At 30.5% G+C, this 19,685-nt stretch overlaps 1 protein-coding gene across 1 annotated transcript in view; it reads right to left on the bottom strand.

Moving 5' to 3' along the window:
- The window catches only part of LOC118185315 (unc-112-related protein-like), a 69,968-nt gene that overhangs the window by 8,710 nt on the left and 41,573 nt on the right, over positions 1 to 19,685 (bottom strand). Inside the window, exons 7-12 of the mRNA XM_035355152.2 lie at positions 17,650 to 17,757; positions 16,349 to 16,521; positions 9,870 to 9,985; positions 9,650 to 9,756; positions 7,713 to 7,928; positions 1,905 to 2,051 (exon numbers count right to left, since the gene is read on the bottom strand). Coding sequence (XP_035211043.1) covers positions 1,905 to 2,051; positions 7,713 to 7,928; positions 9,650 to 9,756; positions 9,870 to 9,985; positions 16,349 to 16,521; positions 17,650 to 17,757 — 867 coding nt within the window. The remainder of the gene's footprint in view (positions 1 to 1,904; positions 2,052 to 7,712; positions 7,929 to 9,649; positions 9,757 to 9,869; positions 9,986 to 16,348; positions 16,522 to 17,649; positions 17,758 to 19,685) is intronic.

A 19,685-nucleotide genomic window follows, 5' to 3' on the forward strand; every position in this document is an offset into this window, starting at 1 on the left:
AAGCTTTCGGATTTTTATATTTTATTTTCATTTTCATTTTCATATCTGAAGTCTCTTGGTTTTTTTATTTTTACTGGTTTTCACTTTTCAATATTATCCAAATATTTCTCAAAATCTAATTCATCAATGGAAGCTGATATATAGAGACTCAGTCGCAATGTCTACAACCTGTCTTGATTTGAATACTCGTTGTTCTGAGAACAATTTCATTCTTAGTGAAAGTTTATAGATGGCTTTCTTTGCCTTTTTAATTTGTTCATCATCCAACAAAATTTGGTGTTTTGGATCTACATATATTGAACCCAGCAAGATCTCATAGTCTAGCACAGTAGATTCTCTTTTTTCATTGAGGAAATGATTCCTTCTGCAATAAGCCCTGTCATTTTAAAAAGAACAAACATCACATTTTTCCCTTCTTGCAGAAACAAAATAGTTTTTACGTAGTTAATATATGGTGTAGAAAGACGAGTTTTCTATTCCGCAAGGTCATTCCACAGTCTTTAGCATTAGTGTTATCTACATTTTCTAAAAAAAAGTTCTTAATTCTAACAACCTCTTTATCATCAAATATGTACTTTCACGTAACATTGCTATATCAATAATTGTTCCTTTTCCTGCTCGCTTCCTAATAATGGCATCATTTTGGGGAGTCCTTGTTGCTAACTTAAATTTAACAATGAGATTTTTTTCAAATTTTGCTACAATAATGCCATCTATGAGATGAAGAAGTAACTAAATGGGTTAATTTAATGAATAATGACAAATATCACATCCATCCTTCTTCCTTACATTTATTTATTAATATGCCAATCAAATGGAAATTAACTAAATATTATTAATGTATATAGTCCATAAATAAAAATAATAACTCAGTTTGTCATTAATTTTTTTTAATTCACTTTTATTTCATTTCAAATCAAAACTGTCCAACAAAAATTGGAGTCGGAGTCAATGTGCTTTTAGCGACTCCAGCTCAGACTCCTTTTACCCACAAATCTGCCAAATGCCCCGAGTGCAAATGAAAAGTTTATTCTCCCAATCTATTGTTTTATCAAATGAAACATTTACAGACTCCCCTTCCCCAGGAGAAACAATCTGGCAGGTAACTTCTGCTATGATATTTTAGATTCTCTCATTTATATGTAGAGCAATTCAACATATTTTACAAAATTTATTTCAAGATGTTTAGTACTACTTGTATTATTTCTTTTCTATCACATATTTAAATGGGTAATTAAAATGGAGTCCTTGTTTGCCTGCTATCTCCAAAGATAAAATACTTATGTCATCATTACCTAGAGTTAAAGGAAATCACTGATACTCTTCTGACATTCAGCTACACAGACCATCTTATAAAGTATGCTAAACAAGTTTGTTTATCTGAACATAGCAAAGAAGAGCTAACTGCATATGGGAGGACAACTTTGCAGAGGAATTTCTAATCTATGCTATACATGTGGATAGATTCTACAGAGTGTTTGTTCTCCTGATTTGAAAAGAGACAAAAATTAGATTATCAGCTGAATGCACACTTTCATTCATTAATCCCATTTACATACAATGCTGGTCAAACATTTTTTAAAACCTAGAATTATTAAGTCCTTCATTCCATACGTTTCCTTCTATTCTATACAGCATTTATGCAAAAACAGACAACTTCCAAAACACTCCTATCCTATTTATACTTGCCCTAAGCACAACAAAGTACTATAACAACAACAAAAAAAAAATTAAATAAATAAATAAATTCTATTACAGTTTTAATGTTCATAAAGAAATGTCTTATGAATACAGCATGAAATGCCCTTTCTAATAATAGGATTAAGATACATGTGAAGCTAAAGCAGAGAGATGAAACACAATATAAAATTGATCAAATTGCTTATAAAATTAGAAACACTTACATCCTTCCTACTTCCATCAAATCGCACAACAAAGAGAGAGATCCCGAATTCTGGAAGAGCTTGCCAGGCTTTAATGTAGCTCAGTTTTGCTTCTATAAGATTGAGATCTTTCACATTTGCATGAGCTTCCAATATTCGTTGAATAATCTAAAAGTATTAATCACATACTAAACAAATAAAATGAATACATCTCATTCTAAACAGAATAACTGCTTTTTTCTTTGAAGAAGAAATTTATTTATAAATAATATTAAGATGATCCTATTTTGCAATTCAAACAGGAAAACTAAATAATGAAAATTTTAAATTTATTTTTAAAGCAAATGAAAGGGTCCAAGCAAAAATAGAACAAAAAAATAGAAGCAGAAGTTTCACAACAAGCATATGAAATTAATAGCAGTTTTTACAGCTTGAATTACAGAAATTTTTATTAATCATGATTTTCTTATTATTACATACATATAAATAATATATATATGCACACTTTTCAAAATAAATTTACAGTTAATACCTATGGTTTCCCAAACATTTTAATACTGTACCATAATTTCTCAAATGACAATTTATTGTAACCTATGACACATAATGAGAGAAAGAAATAAAGAGACACAAACTGTCCTAGAATGAAATTACTAAAAATTAATTAATAAATGAATAAATATACACTTACATATGTATTTCTATTATTAAAAAAATTAATTTATATCTGTGTGCATCACACTGTGGGAAGACAGTGGTACTTAAAACCACCAAATTTTGAACAAACAGTCTTGCACCTGAACATATGCACATCAAAACCCAAATTCTACAACTGTGTTTTACTTATTTCATGTTTTGTTTGAATTAAATGAACTTTTGATTAACAAACTCAGCAATTTAAAAGCAGTGCACTATTTGTGCTTGAATAAAACATTTTTCTCCTCCACATGCTAATGTGTTGCTATTTAGCAAAATGTTGTTTTATTTACCTTTCAAATTTAATCAATAAACTAATTTACCGTATTTAAAAGTTATGTGTTGCTACTGTTCAAAATAAAACACCTTTAACTTTCAATGCACAGTGCTGCCATCAGGCAAAGTGCCAGATATTTAACTTTCAAATTTACTATCTGTTATAAACAAACTAAATAATTTTAAAGCAATACATAAAGCTCCTAGTATTTTTTTTATCTTATGAACATCTGCATTTTTTTTAATTAATAAAAGATTTTTTTAATGCAATATGCATGTAACTGATATAGAATCCTCAGCTTTTATTTTTCCTATTCTTGTAGCCTTTTTCATTAAAAAGGTAAATCTCTTGTTGACGTGTTTGTTATATGTAAGGGCAAATATAAAGACATAAGTGATGTGTATGGTTCGTAATAGATCAAATACATACAGAACCGATGATAGCTTGATAAAATTTATTCAGGGTTGCCACTTGAGGAGGAGAACGAAATTCCCTACTTTTCCAGGTGTGTTTGAAAATTCCATTCTATCCGCATAGTGCACATTGGCTGCGCCGAGAAGTAAATTAATTATGGTACCACTTGAAAACTCCAAAATTTGCCAATTGCATATGACTTATTATATTTATAATCCTGAAAACATTACTATTACAGCTATAATAGGAGTTGTTTTCTCCACTGAAGATTGAGATTAGAATCTGCCCAATCTGGATTAAAAAATGAGATTTTTTGCAGACATTTTGGAGCTAAATGAAAAAGAAATCTATTTAATGATATTTTAAAATAAATTCAGGTATTTTATATTCAATTAGCAGCATACATAAACAAAAATATGTGCATTAAATTTCGTGATAGTATGGCATCATACTGCTAGATTTAGTTTCAGAATTATGCCAGAGAAATTTGCTTGAAATTTGAAAGTATTATTACCTAATAATAAATAAATTTAGAGGAAAGAAGAACATTAAATGATATAAATAACATTAAAATGAAGTTAATTACTTAAAAATTGAATTACAATAATCAATGTTATTTTAGCGAAATATTAAACGTTAGTTTAGATGACTGGTTACTATTTTTTTATTTTACTGCAAAATGAAAAATAAGGCATTTATTAAAATAAAAAAGAAAAGGAAAAAAAAAAAAAAAAAAATTCAAAAGATTTTGCGTTAAAATCCTAGTCTTTGCTACGACCTTTGTACAATTTTGAAAACTGCCACCAACACTAAAATGACCATTTTACTACCCAACACCTTCTTAAATAGAGACTTTGAGACAGAAAGATACAACTGTTGTTACTGCAGGGGTGTAGCTAGAAGGGGGGCATCTGTCCCCGGGCGCAGAATCCAAGAGGCGCCAAATCTTCAGTTGCCCCTGGGCGCTGAAAACCCTAGCTACGACTCTGTGTTACTGCTCATCATGTCATCGCCAAATCCCATATGTACCATACACAGAGGTTAGAATAAAAATATATATATTGTTGAGATAAAAAAACTTCTCTGCAACAGGAATGGCACCGTCCCAATGTAGACGGAAACAGCTGCATATGCGCGAAATATCTGTCACCGAAGCTCGCAAAGTTAAAGTTTATATCAAGAGTACATAAAATGAATATCGTTTTAAATTTCCTTAAACTTTAAAGAAAAAGAAAATATTTTTTGTGCGAGTAAATTAATTAATACACTGCTGGCCATTAAAATTGCAAAAACATGAAGAAAAGCAAATACAAAAAATATATTTATTTTACGTAAGAGTAAGACATGAAGACAATTTGATTAAATTTGTAAGCAGTTTAGGGGTTTACAGGAGGGCGAAATTAGCAGGAACAACAGCCACCCCTGGCAGCTAAAACGGCCTTTACCCGGTTAGGCATGGAGTCAGACAGGGCTTGGATGACAGAAACGGGCAACGCATTCCATGCTGCTTCAAGTCTATGCCATACTTCATCAATGGTATTAGCTGGAGAGGGGTGGCGAGCCAGTCTCTCAGCAACCCATGACCAGATGTTTTCAACGGGTGACAGATCTGGAGACCGTGCAGGCCAGGGCAGCAATCGAATACCCTGTGTATTGACAAAGATCAAAACTCTGCATGTAACATGTTGTCATGCATCTGGAGGCCCTGCAGACCAGGGCAGCATTCGAATACCCTATGTGTTGACGAAGATCAGAACTCGATGTGCAACATGTGGTCATGCATGATCTTGTTGGAAAATGGAATTTGGCAGGCCTGGAAGATAGGGTGCAACCACCAGACGTAAGACATCAGAAATGTACCGATCTACATTCAAATTACTGTCGATGAGAACCAGAGATGTGCGTGTCGTGTATCCAATGGCTGCTCAAACCATCACACCAGGTGTAAGGCCTCTAAGCCAATACCGAATGCAAGCAGGCGACGTGCGGTCTCCTCGAAGCCTCCAGATACGTATATGGCTATCAGAATACCGCTTACAGAACCGGAACTCGTCTGAAAAGATGAAGTTGTTTCACTCCTGTATTCAGTTTTGTTGTTTGGCGCACCAGTGTCGCCATCTCTCTCTATGCTGCACTGTCGAGGGACGCTGAAGTAATGGTCTTCTTGTTTTAGAGAACTTGTTTAGAGAAGCAAACGTCTACACACAGTATGAGCGGATACTGGACGTGCTACAAATATGCCTATTTTCTGACTAATGGTCCATAATGTGGTTGTACGCTTTTGCAGGGCTGACCTCACAATATATCTGTCCTCGCAAGCGTTATTCATGGTAGGGCATTGAGATCCTGCATGCCATTCAGTACGACCCTCAGCAACCCACCAATTTCATATTTGCATGACAGTAGTTTTATATCGATCAGTGCGACGGGCGACACCACGGAACGACGGAATGATAATCCACACTTTTGATAGGAAACGATCCTGCCTCTATTGAATTCCGACACTTGCTGATAAGCATTTCTTCTTATTATTCGAGGGATAACATGATATTCTGATCAAACTCTGACCTTACAAATCGCTTTTCAAATGAGAAATCCACTACACAACTTTTCTTTTATGCAGTGCTTGGGATGTCATTTCTCCCTCCTACTTCGTCTAAATGCGCTGAAATACTAATCAGTTGCATATCCCAATGTCTTCTTTCTTTTGTACGATTTTGACGCGTGTCAGATCATTCTTTCCTGGTGTTGCAATTTTAATGGCCAACAGTGTAGATTAGCTATTTTGAGCAAAAAAAGTACGGAAATCCAAGTACAAAATAATCGCGGAAGTCAAAGAACATTTCTTCTTAACACATGCTCTACAATTTCCTGTACACATTGCACAGGAAGAAATTCTCACCGTCAAGTTCCGTCGCCAAATCCCTTGGCGAGTTTTTCCCTCTGCTTTCTAGCGGCACTCTAGCAAACTGATTTACATTACGTCTATGGAACCTTTCTTTCTTTACATAGACATTCTTACATTAGAACAGAGTACATGGGAGCTATTCTAGACTCCATGGTACCATATATTAGGATTAAACTGATTTTGTTGTATACAAGAATGATAAGGTATTTTCTTTAGTTCAACATAACCTGCACATGCAAGTCTTAGGATTCTTGAGGTTACTGGAAACCAAACTTGCTGTAAACTTGCTCTGCCTTTCTAAAAGACAATCTGATTGGAGCTGCGAAAATTGGCTCAACAGAAGCTGCCCGAATGACGCTCATCCCATACATAATTTGCCAACAAAGCCATTGCTTCCAACACTGGTGCAAAACTCGCTTTTTGGGGGATTGCCCTAGGATATTCCCCGACTTTTTTGGTCAATTTTCGAATTCCCCAACTTTTTCCGGTTTTTTAGGTAGCGTGGCAACCCTGTTTACTTATGCCAAAAGGACTTTGAGTTTTTACAGTTCCTAAACATTCCACAAAAAGAAATAGTCATACAGCTCTTCTCAGTATAATAGAGTATAATCAGTAACTACGCTTGAAACTACAGTACAAAGTTGAAATCCGGATGATTATTATCCGGAATGATCTAAAATCTGGACCTCAAAACCACCAACAAAGTTTTTCTAGTAGGCTTTACGAATGCGCATTTGATTCCCCTCCTTCCATGCATAATAAAACATTTACTTTCGCTTCGATACTAAATAAAATATCTTGTTACTAAAGAAACAATCTGTAGTATGGTTCCAGATTCAAAAAATAACGCTACCGATAGTGAAGAAAGTGACAGAGAAGTTACTGAAAATGAGAAAATTTCAATTGACTTGACAGTTAGTCGGAATTCTCCAAACAGCAGTTACAGGACTTAGTGTAACTTAACAAGAGATTATGTCTGTCTACAGAATTAAAGAGAAAGTAGTAGCACAAAAAACGAAGCAACAAACAAACAAATAAATATTAGGCTTTTTTTTTTTTTTTTTTCTTTTTTGTAAATTTTGATACCCTTTAGAGCATAAATATGTCATTATTTCATAAACCACGATTTCATATTTTTAATTTTATAATTTCTACATGCCATCTTACTAGATTTAAACTGATGATCTAATATCCGGAAATATCCTGAATCCGAAGTCGGCGAAGTCCCGACAAGTCCGGATTTCGGACTTTGTACTGTACTAAGAATGTTAAACAAAGCGTAATGAAGAGCTATGTAGCAATAATGCATAATTTTATCCTGCAGTGTCAGATATTACATGAAAATTTTGCACCAAAATAACAGAAATGTAGTACCTGCTGCATTTATAAATCTGGGAAATTTAATTATCTAACCCGCTTTACCTATGTGCAAAATTTTCATTCTGTCAACTGTATCTGCACGAACAAAAAATAAATACACAAATCATATTTTACTTTTATACATATAAGCATATATTTAGAGGCTAAAATATACCTTTTGACTCTTCAATTTTTTAATGAACCGTGGAGCAACCATATCATCAGGATTGATATCGATTTGTGATGGGCTAATCACTGGAGCAGGAGCTGGCTTCTGCATATTCAAAAAATCCTGGATTGACTTCACTTCCAAATCATATGAACTGTCGGCCATGGTTTTTCCTTTGGCAGCAAGCCTACAAGCTGCCATCCACTTTGCATATTGCTCTTCCTGCAAACATTTAAAAAGAAAAAAAAAAAAAAAAAAAAGATTTATCAAATTACTCCTAAAAACATGAATTTTTTAACACAAAAACACAAAGGCTAACAGCATTTTCAATATAAATTTTAAAAAAATTACACAATGATAACGAGTCAGTTCTGGATGAGTGGGGTGGAGGCATTCACATATCAAAATCTCTCCTGTGATCATGCATTATAATCAAAGTCAATTGATTATTAAAAACTTAACAATTAAACTAGTTCACAAAATGTTTACTTTTAGATAAAATTATAAAACCAGATAATATTTTTCTTGAAAAACACTTCTGTGAAACTATACACATATATATATTATAACATGCTCATTGGGTGAATAAGTATATTCACAATTTCAATTTACATACACTTTATGTACATTCTACATTTTTTTTTCATATGTATGCATGTACTGCCACAAAAGAAATATATCAGTATCATTTTCAGCTGGCAAAATATATTCAAATACAATTTTTCTTCATATGAGTCAAAATGAAAAGCAAAAGTATAAGTACAGAAAAGTACAGAAACATTTTTTTTTTATTAGCAAAAACGAAGATGATGCCTTGAATAAAGTCATCAACAAACAATAAAAGAATATATAGGTTAGGTCAGTTTTACATGATATTTTGACTCCTTACGTAAACTACATGACAGAAAGGAAGTGTCATTAAAGACCAGAGATTCCCAACCTTTTTTTTGCATTGATCCCATTTAAAAGAATAGTTTTTTCATCAACCTGCTTACAGTTTCTCTGTAATATCTCTAAACTTCTTTCTATACTTTCTCATACAACATTATCCCAATACTGACGCATATAACTTTCAGATAACAATTAGATTAAGAACATAAACTAAAGTTCTGAAAAAATGGTTCATAAGGTTTATGTTTTATTACTTTTTTTCATATTATTATTTTTAATTTCACAACTATGACCAAGTTTTTAGAAACAATAACAGATTTTAATTGAATGAAAGTTTGATAAGATGGTTGCACTGTACGTATTGATGCAATTTTTAAATATCTGGCATAAAATAAATCAGCTCATTCAAAAAAATTCAGCTTGTTTTTTTGTTTTTCATAGTAGACTTGACTACAGCCTGCTTCCACTTGGTTATGAAGAGGGGGAAATCAATACTGTTTCAATAATAACTTTTATTTTGTAATATTTCTCTCAGATACCTTTTATACATAAAAAATTGTTTTTAAAATTAATTTTCATGAAGTAAAAATACTTAATTTCTTCAATTTCACTAAAACAAAGGATCTTTTCCTCCACAGGAAACTTTTCAATTTAAATGCAAATTTTGATATATTTCATTCTGGCAAAATTGCACATTTTATAGCAAAGAAAAAATTATCTATGTTAAACACAGCAATATAAAAATGTAAAATCAGACAAAGTACCTTAAAATTGGTTAACATTTTAAGGTTAAAACAAATGTTCACATAAGGTTCAATCAGGACCACTTGTAAATACATTTACAAGTGGTTTTACAGGGTTTTAAAAAAATTTCATTGGCATAAACTTTGAGTTTAAAGTTTAATTTAAGGTTGGCTTTTTTTTGGGGGGGGGAGACTGATTTTATTAGGAACTACTACATTTACAAGGCATGCCTGGTATTAAGTGCAATAAAAATATTAACAATACCCTGGATCTATGATAAAATAGATTATGAATAAATTAAAACATACTGAGCTGCATCTTATCCAGTATTCAGTCATTCCCTCGTGATTAGGGACTTCCAGCCTGATTCCATATTTACCATGTGAAAGGTTGACATCAGGGGTAACTTCACATCCTTTAAGGAAAGCAATAACATAATCATTCACATAGAAAAATTCACATAAACATGAAAACATACTGAACTCATATTAAATATACTGGCTGAATGGTGAAAAGTTGACAACTTACCTTTAAGACAAATATTTAAACTTGGACTATCATCTTTGGATTTATGTAATGACAAATATGTATCTCTCAGAGTAATAAAGTACCTTCTGAAACCTTTTAGTGTGAAACGTTTTGGTCTGTAAAATAAATATGTCTATAAATAAGCAACATAAATAATAATGCCAAACATTTTAAATACATTGCAATTATGTCATACAGTTTTTTTTTTAATTTAATACATTTATGGAATCTGACTCATCATAAATTAAACTGAAATATAAATGGAGACAAAAAAAAGAAAGGTTAGCTTGATCTTCCTTTAAAGTTAGTTGGCTATAATTTAACTAATTTATTGTATTTTCTGCTATATAATTAGTAGAAAAAATATAAATGAAAGGATTCACAAACAGCAAACCTATTTTTCTCAAAAATGGTTTGTAAGAATGGTGCAATGGTGGTAGCTCAGGTAATTATAATTACAATGGAACACTACTTCACTTTTTGCTCCTGTATCAGTTACAATACAATTTATAAAACATTAATCAGTGCCCCAATGTTATTTCAAATAAATCATAGATCAGGACATTTGAACAAAGTGGCTCAACCACAAACATGAAACAAGCAGGACAGTCTTGCTTTTAGTGAGGCAAAGTCAACTTACATTTCAAATTTTTCCATTTTGTCATTGTTTTACTTTCTACTTGCATGTTTGCACATTTTTATAGTTTTTATTTTTGTGTATACACACTTTCACAGTTTTCAAACTGGCTTGGGTGAATACTGGCTCTGGCTCCCTTTATTAAATACTTAACTCAAACTTAATAAAGCTTTTAAAAGCAACTTTTACTCTTTACATTTCCTTCTAACATGTTCCCATTTCAGAACAGGCCTTAATATCTAATTCACACACAGTCTGTTATTAGTAACTGCTGCTACTACTATACTCAGGAGTGAATAATTTTATTTTGAATTTATTCTATGGGCTCCACATAAAGAAATTTAACGAAAAATCAGAAGTGCCTATAATAGCCCAGTCCCTTGCACATTTTTCTTGCCAGCCCTTTTTAAAAAACATTTGACTCAAAAACTTCCAATTTATGAAAACTTAAAAGCTACACACAGACCAAAAAGTACATTAAGTACAATAAAAAGAAAAATAAGGTACAAACAAAAAAGTAGAATAAGAACACAAAAAAGTAAAAGAAAAGAAAAACTGTTCAAACTGAGAATTGTAACTGCCTTCTTTGAAATACGCAATACAGGAAAGTGTCCTGGAGGGCCAGTCCACCCTCGGATGGCCGAGAATATTAGTATGTCTATTTATATGTGCTTTTTAATAAATTGTTGCATGTGCTCTGCTACTCTTCACTTTAGATATGGTGCCCAAAACACAAACTTCTACCCTCAATTTTCAAAAGATAAAATTATTATAAAAAAAAAGGCAGGATATGAGAGTAAATGTATTAACTAACAGTATCCCCCTTAAACAAATTTTAAAGTTAGTGCTATTCAAGCAGTTATAAATGACTCATAAAACAAAATCTAAAAGTAATGTAAATTATATTTTCACAAATACTCATAACCGAGTACAAAGGAAAACAAGCATTTAATATATGTGATTTGAAATTATTTTGACATCAATAGAACAACAACAAAGATTATAACACACTTTTATTACAGTCATTATCATCAGCAAATCATAAATTGCATCAGATTTTTCTTAGAGCTGTTTAGAAGATCCTTTTGTATCAGGAAAAATTAATCAGTGTTTTACATGTTCAATAAATATTCAATTTATTCTTATTAATCTTAATTAAATGGTCTGAAATAATTTGACAAAAGTTAATTCCGGGAAAACTACATACCTATTTAATATTACAAATGTACTTCACTTAAATAAGATTAATTTAATAACTAATGTGTGCTATGGAAAATTGGACACAGTAAATATAGTAAAGCACAGTTTACATATTTTTCATTTATACATCTTTTATAATTATATGTGATTATATCTCTCTCCAAATTCATTACTAGTCACATTAATAGCAAAATATTTCTTTTACATGATGCATAACTTTGGGTATACGGCAGACATTTATGGGCAAGTTATCACCATTCAGTTCCAAATGAGATTCTTGGTTGGTATAAGACACAAAGTATCAAACAGACTTTTGATTTTCAGAAAAAGCAATAATTTCGCTTACTACCATGTCAATAAAATTTGATAAAATCACAATGATTCTCAAGTCTTTTTTACAAAATATTTTAATCCTTAATATGGTAGACGATGTATTCATTACCTGATAAATTTACCGAGATTGGTGGAAATTACAGTGATATTTACTAAATACCTAAGCAAAACAGGAAAAACATTTAACCAAATATAAAAATTAAGTCTGCAAAATTATTTTTGCCATTTGTTCCTCACCAGATTATTTTTCTAGAAGAAATTTAGGCTATTATAAGGTTTTAATTTAGCAATGCCGACTGTGCCACAATATCCTCACCCTTATGCAGACTCAGCTACCCCACAATACAAACCACAGCATAATAATAATACTTATCAGATAATGATTTTAAAAAAAAACTGCAGTTAAGATGAACTCATATCACAGATATTCGAAATTCGAGTACATATACACGCAATCCACACTGACATTTCACTGCATATGTAATTTTTTAATTAAAACACATTTTATGTTACATTATCAATTGAAATTATGTATGATGCAACTTAGTGCTTCCTCCCTGTTTCTCTGAGATTCACCTAAAAATCAAAGGCCTCACTTTCATACATCTGAGATCAATAGATTAGCATCAATTCATCAGTTGGATTATCATCAATGGGGTGAATTCACTGGTACATTTCATGCTTGAAATGATGCTTCTTGGGCAATTAATTCATCAATTAAACTTCAGTATTTATGCATATCATATAAATATTGCATTGCTTATAATATTCAGTATAATCAAGAGTTTAATGTAATCACGGTAGGTCTTGGAAAGAATTACATGTACAGAGACACTACTGTATCATATTACAAAGTTTCATCTCCAAGTTTCTTATACCAGATAAAAGTAACAAAAATTTTTGGTGCTTCAATGTTACAGCCACTTTAGCAACAAACAGGAAAGCTGGATTTCTACCTTAATTCAAGTGAACTTAATTTAAATTTCACTTGTATACTTTGCTTATCATCCTTCAAATGGTACACATTTCTTGTTTTTCTTTGTTAGATACTTAATATAGCTACTATTTTCAATATTGCATTAACAAAGAAAAGAATGTGTTACAGGCATTACATTGCCATGATAATATGTTCAACAAATTACAAGCAACTGTTGTAGTGTGGCTACCAGAAGTAATTGTCACAAATTAATTTTTGGGTATGTTTACATATATTGTTTATTTTAAATAAACTGCAAAAAAAAATTGTGTTAAATAAAATAATATATAAAAATTTACATTAAACTGCTTGTGTGTATATATTAAATTGCACACAGTAGAAACTGAATGAATTGTTTGTACATATTGGATACAGACTGATTCTTGCCAAGACTGAAATGCACCTATTCAGATTTCTTGCCAAGGCCACTGTAACAGGAAGTACCAAATTTTCTTCCTCCAAAAAAAAAAAAAAAAAAAAAAAAAAAAAGAGAGAGAGAGAGAAAGTAAAGCACTAAACAATAAAAAGATGGAAGAAGGCCAAGCATCAAGAAAAATGACTTAAATTGAGAGACAGTGGGGAGGAAAAAAGACCTAGTTCTCGGTTCTGACTCATAAGTAAATATAAAATTTAACTTCACAGAATAAACAGGATAACTCCAAAGGTGAGTTACTCTGCAATACTGGCAAAGACACAGCTATCTTTTCTGCTCCCTCTTCCCTATTTTTCTTGGCAAAGTGATCAGAATTCATTCACAAAGTAAAAACAGGTGGCTAGAATTTGTAACTTTTATGTTTACAATGCTAAACTACAACTCAGAGGCTCTAATTCAGGTTTCAGAGGTGACTGCAACTCAATTCAACTTTTGAGAATTGCTGCATTTATATTTTTCTTCGTTAGCAACTGAAAGATTAGCATAATTAAAAAATATTTTGATGCAGATAATAATGTTTTCCTTAATCTTTTATCCCTTTGACTATTAATGGGACATATATGTCCCACTAAAAATTTAAAAATTACTGCTGGGTTAAAAAGTACTTAGAATCACCTGAGTGTTGGGGATCATCGTCCAATAGCTGGAAAATCAAGATACCACTGTGCTCGTTGTACACAAACAAATAGAAAAGAACAAATATGAGTTGCCCAATGTGTAATGCTGTGTTATGCAAAGAATGCTTTAGTACCATACGATGTAAAATCAGTTTCATATAATAAAGTTTTCCAGAATAATATGTATACTTATAATAAGTCGATCGTTACGTGTGGGACATATGTAGGGACTTGTATCTTACCATTAACTAGGCTGAGACATATGTCTGCCAGACTTTGCGTTGGAAATCGTTTATCAAAAAAATCCTAAATGCTAAATTTACCTTATTTATGACACATTTTGTTCATTTTTGATAGAAAACAGGGTAAAAAATATTTTTTTAAAGATTCGTAGTCAAAGCATTAAGCATTAGATTAGAACCTGAATTATGCATATTAATGGTATCAGAGATGAGGAAATATTAAGGTGAAGAATTTTGTCAAGTCTCCAGCTATTCAATAAATTACTCATAATACCTTTACTAACAGGATCTTACAAGAAAATTTCCAATTAAAAAAAAAATTCACACTGTATTTTTTGTTTAATCAGAAAAAATATTTCAATCTGAGGCCATGGAATTGCACAATTTGTTAGATTACCACTCACATAATTAAATTCACTAAATTTCCGCAATGGGTCCATAGAAGCATGTTAAAATAAATTTAATCAGTTTTATGAATAAACAGTATTCCTGTTTTCCACCTTTTCTCAGACTAAATACTTAAGCTCAAATGTTTACAATATCAGTTTTTCTGAATCTGTATAAGTTACTACAAACATCTAATATCTATACAGTTTAAAAGTTTTAAATTTAAGTAATCTTTGAATAGTATATTTGTTCTATAACAAACTGAATTTTGATTATATTGGAACTGATCTAATATTCTAACCTAAGATCAACCTTAGATTTCTGTCACTTTCTGAAAGTACAACATTCCTGTGAAACTTTTGTTAGTGAAATCACACAAAGTAAAGAAACAATTACTATTAATTTATGTTAGAAACAACTCCAGGCCTACCAAATAATTTTAAATAGCACATAGAATCTAACACAATATTAGAATGAAACACTAATATATAGTAAATGCTTGACTAGAAAATCTACTTTTCACTCAACCTACTAAATTTCAGAAACAATGCAGTTTGGAACAGCACATTTGGAAAACATTACCGATTTCAAATGTTTAATCTTAAATGTTTGATAAATATATTCAAAAACTGTCAATGTTTCAACTCAGAATTTCACACCAATTACATCACCTACGATTTCTGCACAATTCACAAGATGACTTAAAATTGCCTTAAACCTGTTTTTTAACAGATGGAATTGCAAACAATCAGCATCAAATTAATCCGAAAATGATCTGTTCCTATTAGGTATCAAGAAATTAACACAATTAATAAACTTTTAATTTCAATTTAAGAAAGAAAAATCTATAGCTTCTTATTTCATAAACAATTTTTTCAAATATATTTATTTTTTATATTACAATTTGAAAAATCACAGAACTATGTTCTTTGCAGGAGAAACATTTTCACTAATATTTCACTAATAGTGCCAGCTGTGAGAAAGAAATCTGCATAGGAAATAATTGTAATGTCTGGCAATTAAAAAGAAAAACAGGTAAAGTACTGATATTGCTCGTGTGCATAAAATAGTGAATAAGCTGCTAGAAGATGCCTTTGAAAACCAGTGCCATTATAAAAAAGAACTATCCTCTGACAAAAATATTAAAACTAGTTATTATCAATGACACTGTTTGGGTCTCACAGTTAATTTATTTCATCAGCTGCTTTCCTCCGCTCTTTATTTATGAATGTGTAAATATGTATATACATACTATTTACTTATATATGCATTCACAAATAAAGAGCTACAGCTACTACCCTTTGTAAACATAAGATAATTTACAAGATAAACAATGTTTATGGAAACATAATAATTTCAGCTTCAGTATCTAAAAAAAGTTATTATATAGTTAACAAAAGAATTCAGCTATAGAAGTGGAGACAGAGGTTCATTATTCTCTAATGCATTTTTTAATCTTTGATGAAATGCATTTTTTAATCTTTGATGACCGACAGGTAAGACAATATTACTAATTCTCTGACTTAAATCATTCTTGAAGTTCTTTTGTTCATTCCTAATACAAAATTAAATTTCTCAAAAAATTTACAGAAGATTCCTGGGGAAACATTATATAATTAAGACACCCTAGTACTAATAAATAAAAAGAACTCACTTCATAAAAGACAAGTAATCTGCTAATTCTGGTACATTTGTAATATTGGCTTTTCCTTTGCTAATCAAAGTGCCTTCAAGTGTAACCTGTAGATCTGTCAAGGCAGTTTCAACATCTTCATCTTCATGATAAATATCAGGCTGAGGATGATTGGCTTGAAGATTCACTTGTACCTAATAATATATAAAGAATATGAAATAAATAAAAAATATCTTGCATTAAATTTTAATTCTCTCTCAAATTATTATAAAGTAATTAAACAGTAGAAGTATATAATTTTGCAATTTAATCTGTTTACTGCCATGAATAAGCATACTGATCAGTACTTTTGCATGGTCTCGGTTCCAATTCATTGTTCTAAAAGAACAATGAAATTCTTCTGGGTCTGCACAGAATGGGCATTTTCCATTTTTATTTCTATTTATTTTTTTTACAATGAAATTACTACAAAAATCTTAAATATATCTTTTTAGACCTTGCTACTACAAGGTTTAAAAAGACATATTTATAGTTATTACATTTGCACCTAGTCATATGCACAGATATGCCTAAAAATGAATACAGTAAATGAATACAAATTTAAGCACATTGTAGTTTCTAAGTTTATTTAACCCTCTGAGCCGCACGATCGGCTTTATCCGGTCACAAAATTTTTTGTTATTTGATGCATATTAGCTTATAACTTAAGATATTTTGCTTTCTTACTTTCTTTAATAATGTAAATGTAATCTTAATGAATGTAAGTTTATGAAAATAGAAGCTAAAATAAGTAACTAAATAAATTTAGCTAATAAATACTACATAAATACAAATCTTTGTGACAAATACAAAAACCCCTGCCACTCAGAGGGTTAAAATATAACTTTTCTTTAAAGCTGCATGGCCGCTTCCTCTACAGAATAGCAACATCATATTATTTCAATTGCAAAAATACACTATAACATAATATCCTATGTAAAATGAAAACAAATTCATTGTTATAAGTTTTAATTTAAAATGGGCAACAAAAAATGATTTGAGCACACTGCTACGTATGATTAATAAGAATAACACTTAGTGAAAACAAACAAAAATAATATAAGTAAAAACAAACAAAAATTTGCAAAAGCTAGCCCACAGTGAAAAATATTTACCAATTAAATAAATTAATGAAATTTAACTCTCTAATGCAAACAGTGATTCATGCAAATGAGGATTTATTCATATTATTCATAAAAACTAAATAAACTAACAGTGATAGGTATATTGTTATTGACATAACTGTTGTTAATATTAATTAAATATAACAGTATAGTGTTCACCTGTAAGGCAGCAAAAAGCATCATTTCTTCTTCTGTACAATCAATTTCTTCAGCTAAGATAGACCATTTAGCTTGTTCGTAAATTTGATTAATACGCACTGCATCATACTAAAAAGAGAATAAAGAAAACTTCGAGACATTAGGCTTTACATACAAAATCATTACAGATATATTAATAAATTTTTTTAACAAACAACTACATAATACAAGATATGCTTCACATGGTGTTAACACATTTTAGGTCTTGTGGTTTGACATTTATTATGCCCAGTATTTCATAATATACATGAAAATAAAATATATAAGCAGCAATAAATATGGTCTATATGTGTGACTGACATTTTGGCGAACTTGATGTTAAGGTACGCTTAGGATTTCGTTTCATCAATTAAATATAAATAATTAATTTTAAAATTCTGATACAATTTTCTTTCTGTGAATGTAATGCAATATTTATATTTATGAAATACATTAAGCCAACAGGGAAAAAATAACAGAAAATAAGTAAATTTATATAAGTACACTTTCATGATACAAAATACCAAAAATTTTCATGATGATATATTATTCCAGCAAAATTTAAATTAAGACCGCTGCATTTATTTCTGTGTTTGTTTTCTTGGTGACGCAAATATACGATCAATAAAGTAAAATTTTTAAATATAACTCTATTGTTACTATCAGATTACAGATCAAAGGAGCAGACAGCCAAGGTTTTGAAAAAATTCTAGAAAAAAAAGTGTTTTTTAAACTTTGTATCAAAATGCATTTTATGTAATAATAAACCTATTCTGAAATTTTCAGATTCGCATAGATTTGTTTAAAATAGTAAATTAATACATACAACTTGCAGAAATCAGTAAGTTTTTCTGGAGCACAAAATATGAAAAAACATCTATGGCTTTAGTGGGCCATTACTGATCCAATTACATCATAAAAGTACACACAGGGAAAGGTTAAAATTCCTTAAACTAATCAAACCTTTTTCAAAACTATAATAATATGATTTTTTTTCATTCTGTGAAGAAGTTAATACACAGTTCGTACACATTTCTGAACACAGAAATTAAGTACTTTTAAAGACCATTAATGAAAAAAATTAAGGACCTATGAGCAAATGGGAACTGAATAATTTTAGTTAAAAATATTATCTATGCCTAAATTTCACTTTTATAATACCATCCTAAAAATAAAATAGATCCGTAAGTAGGCAGCATTATTATTAAACATAAATTAATTAATATAATTATTAATAAGTTTGAGAATAAATCAATTTTATGAAATTTATCAAATAGCATTAAATATTTTACACTTGTAATAGTTGGGCATGTTTGAAAGAAGATAAGAGACATTTTATTTTTGTTTTACTAACAGTTAACTTTATGTTGATTTTTTCTATGTCTCATTTTGTCACATAGGTTAAAATGAGAAGTAAAATCAAAATCAGCATGATTCATAACAAAAGACTGGCTGCTGTCATCACTGCTGCTTGCCTAGAGAGAGATCTGCTGATCAGAACAAACCTGAAAGATCTGATGTAGATACGGTTGGGAAGTTTTGAAAGTGCGTTAAGCTCTGTCTGATGCAGTTAGTGTTGTAGCTTTATGTGAAATTCCAGGGCTTGTAATCCAGTTAACATACTTTATAGTTCGAATAAAGTATCGGAGGTGATGAAATATTTTGCATTATTTTAAGTCTCACTAAATATAAAGAATAAGTTTTGCATGAATTCTTACAATTTTGTGTTTTATCTTGCAACCATGGTAAAGATTAATGAAAGGCAATAACTCGCTTTAATATGCACAGATAATTTTTAAGGGTAAGTAGTTAGTCATAAGTAATTAAATTAGGGAGTTATGGATTTAAATGGCCTTACTACCTTAGTCATTATGGATTTACATGGCCACTATTAAATTTTACTTATATTTTAATTCTTTAACAATATTTGTTAAAAAAGCACTATTAAAATCGTAATCTAATAAAATTTCACAGTTTAAAATACATATAACTTATGACATTGATTTCTAAACAATATT

Source organism: Stegodyphus dumicola, chromosome 11, assembly GCF_044657685.1.
Source record: "Stegodyphus dumicola isolate Sdum_Otavi_A_Nest chromosome 11, ASM4465768v1".
In the NCBI taxonomy this organism is placed as follows: domain Eukaryota; kingdom Metazoa; phylum Arthropoda; class Arachnida; order Araneae; family Eresidae; genus Stegodyphus; species Stegodyphus dumicola.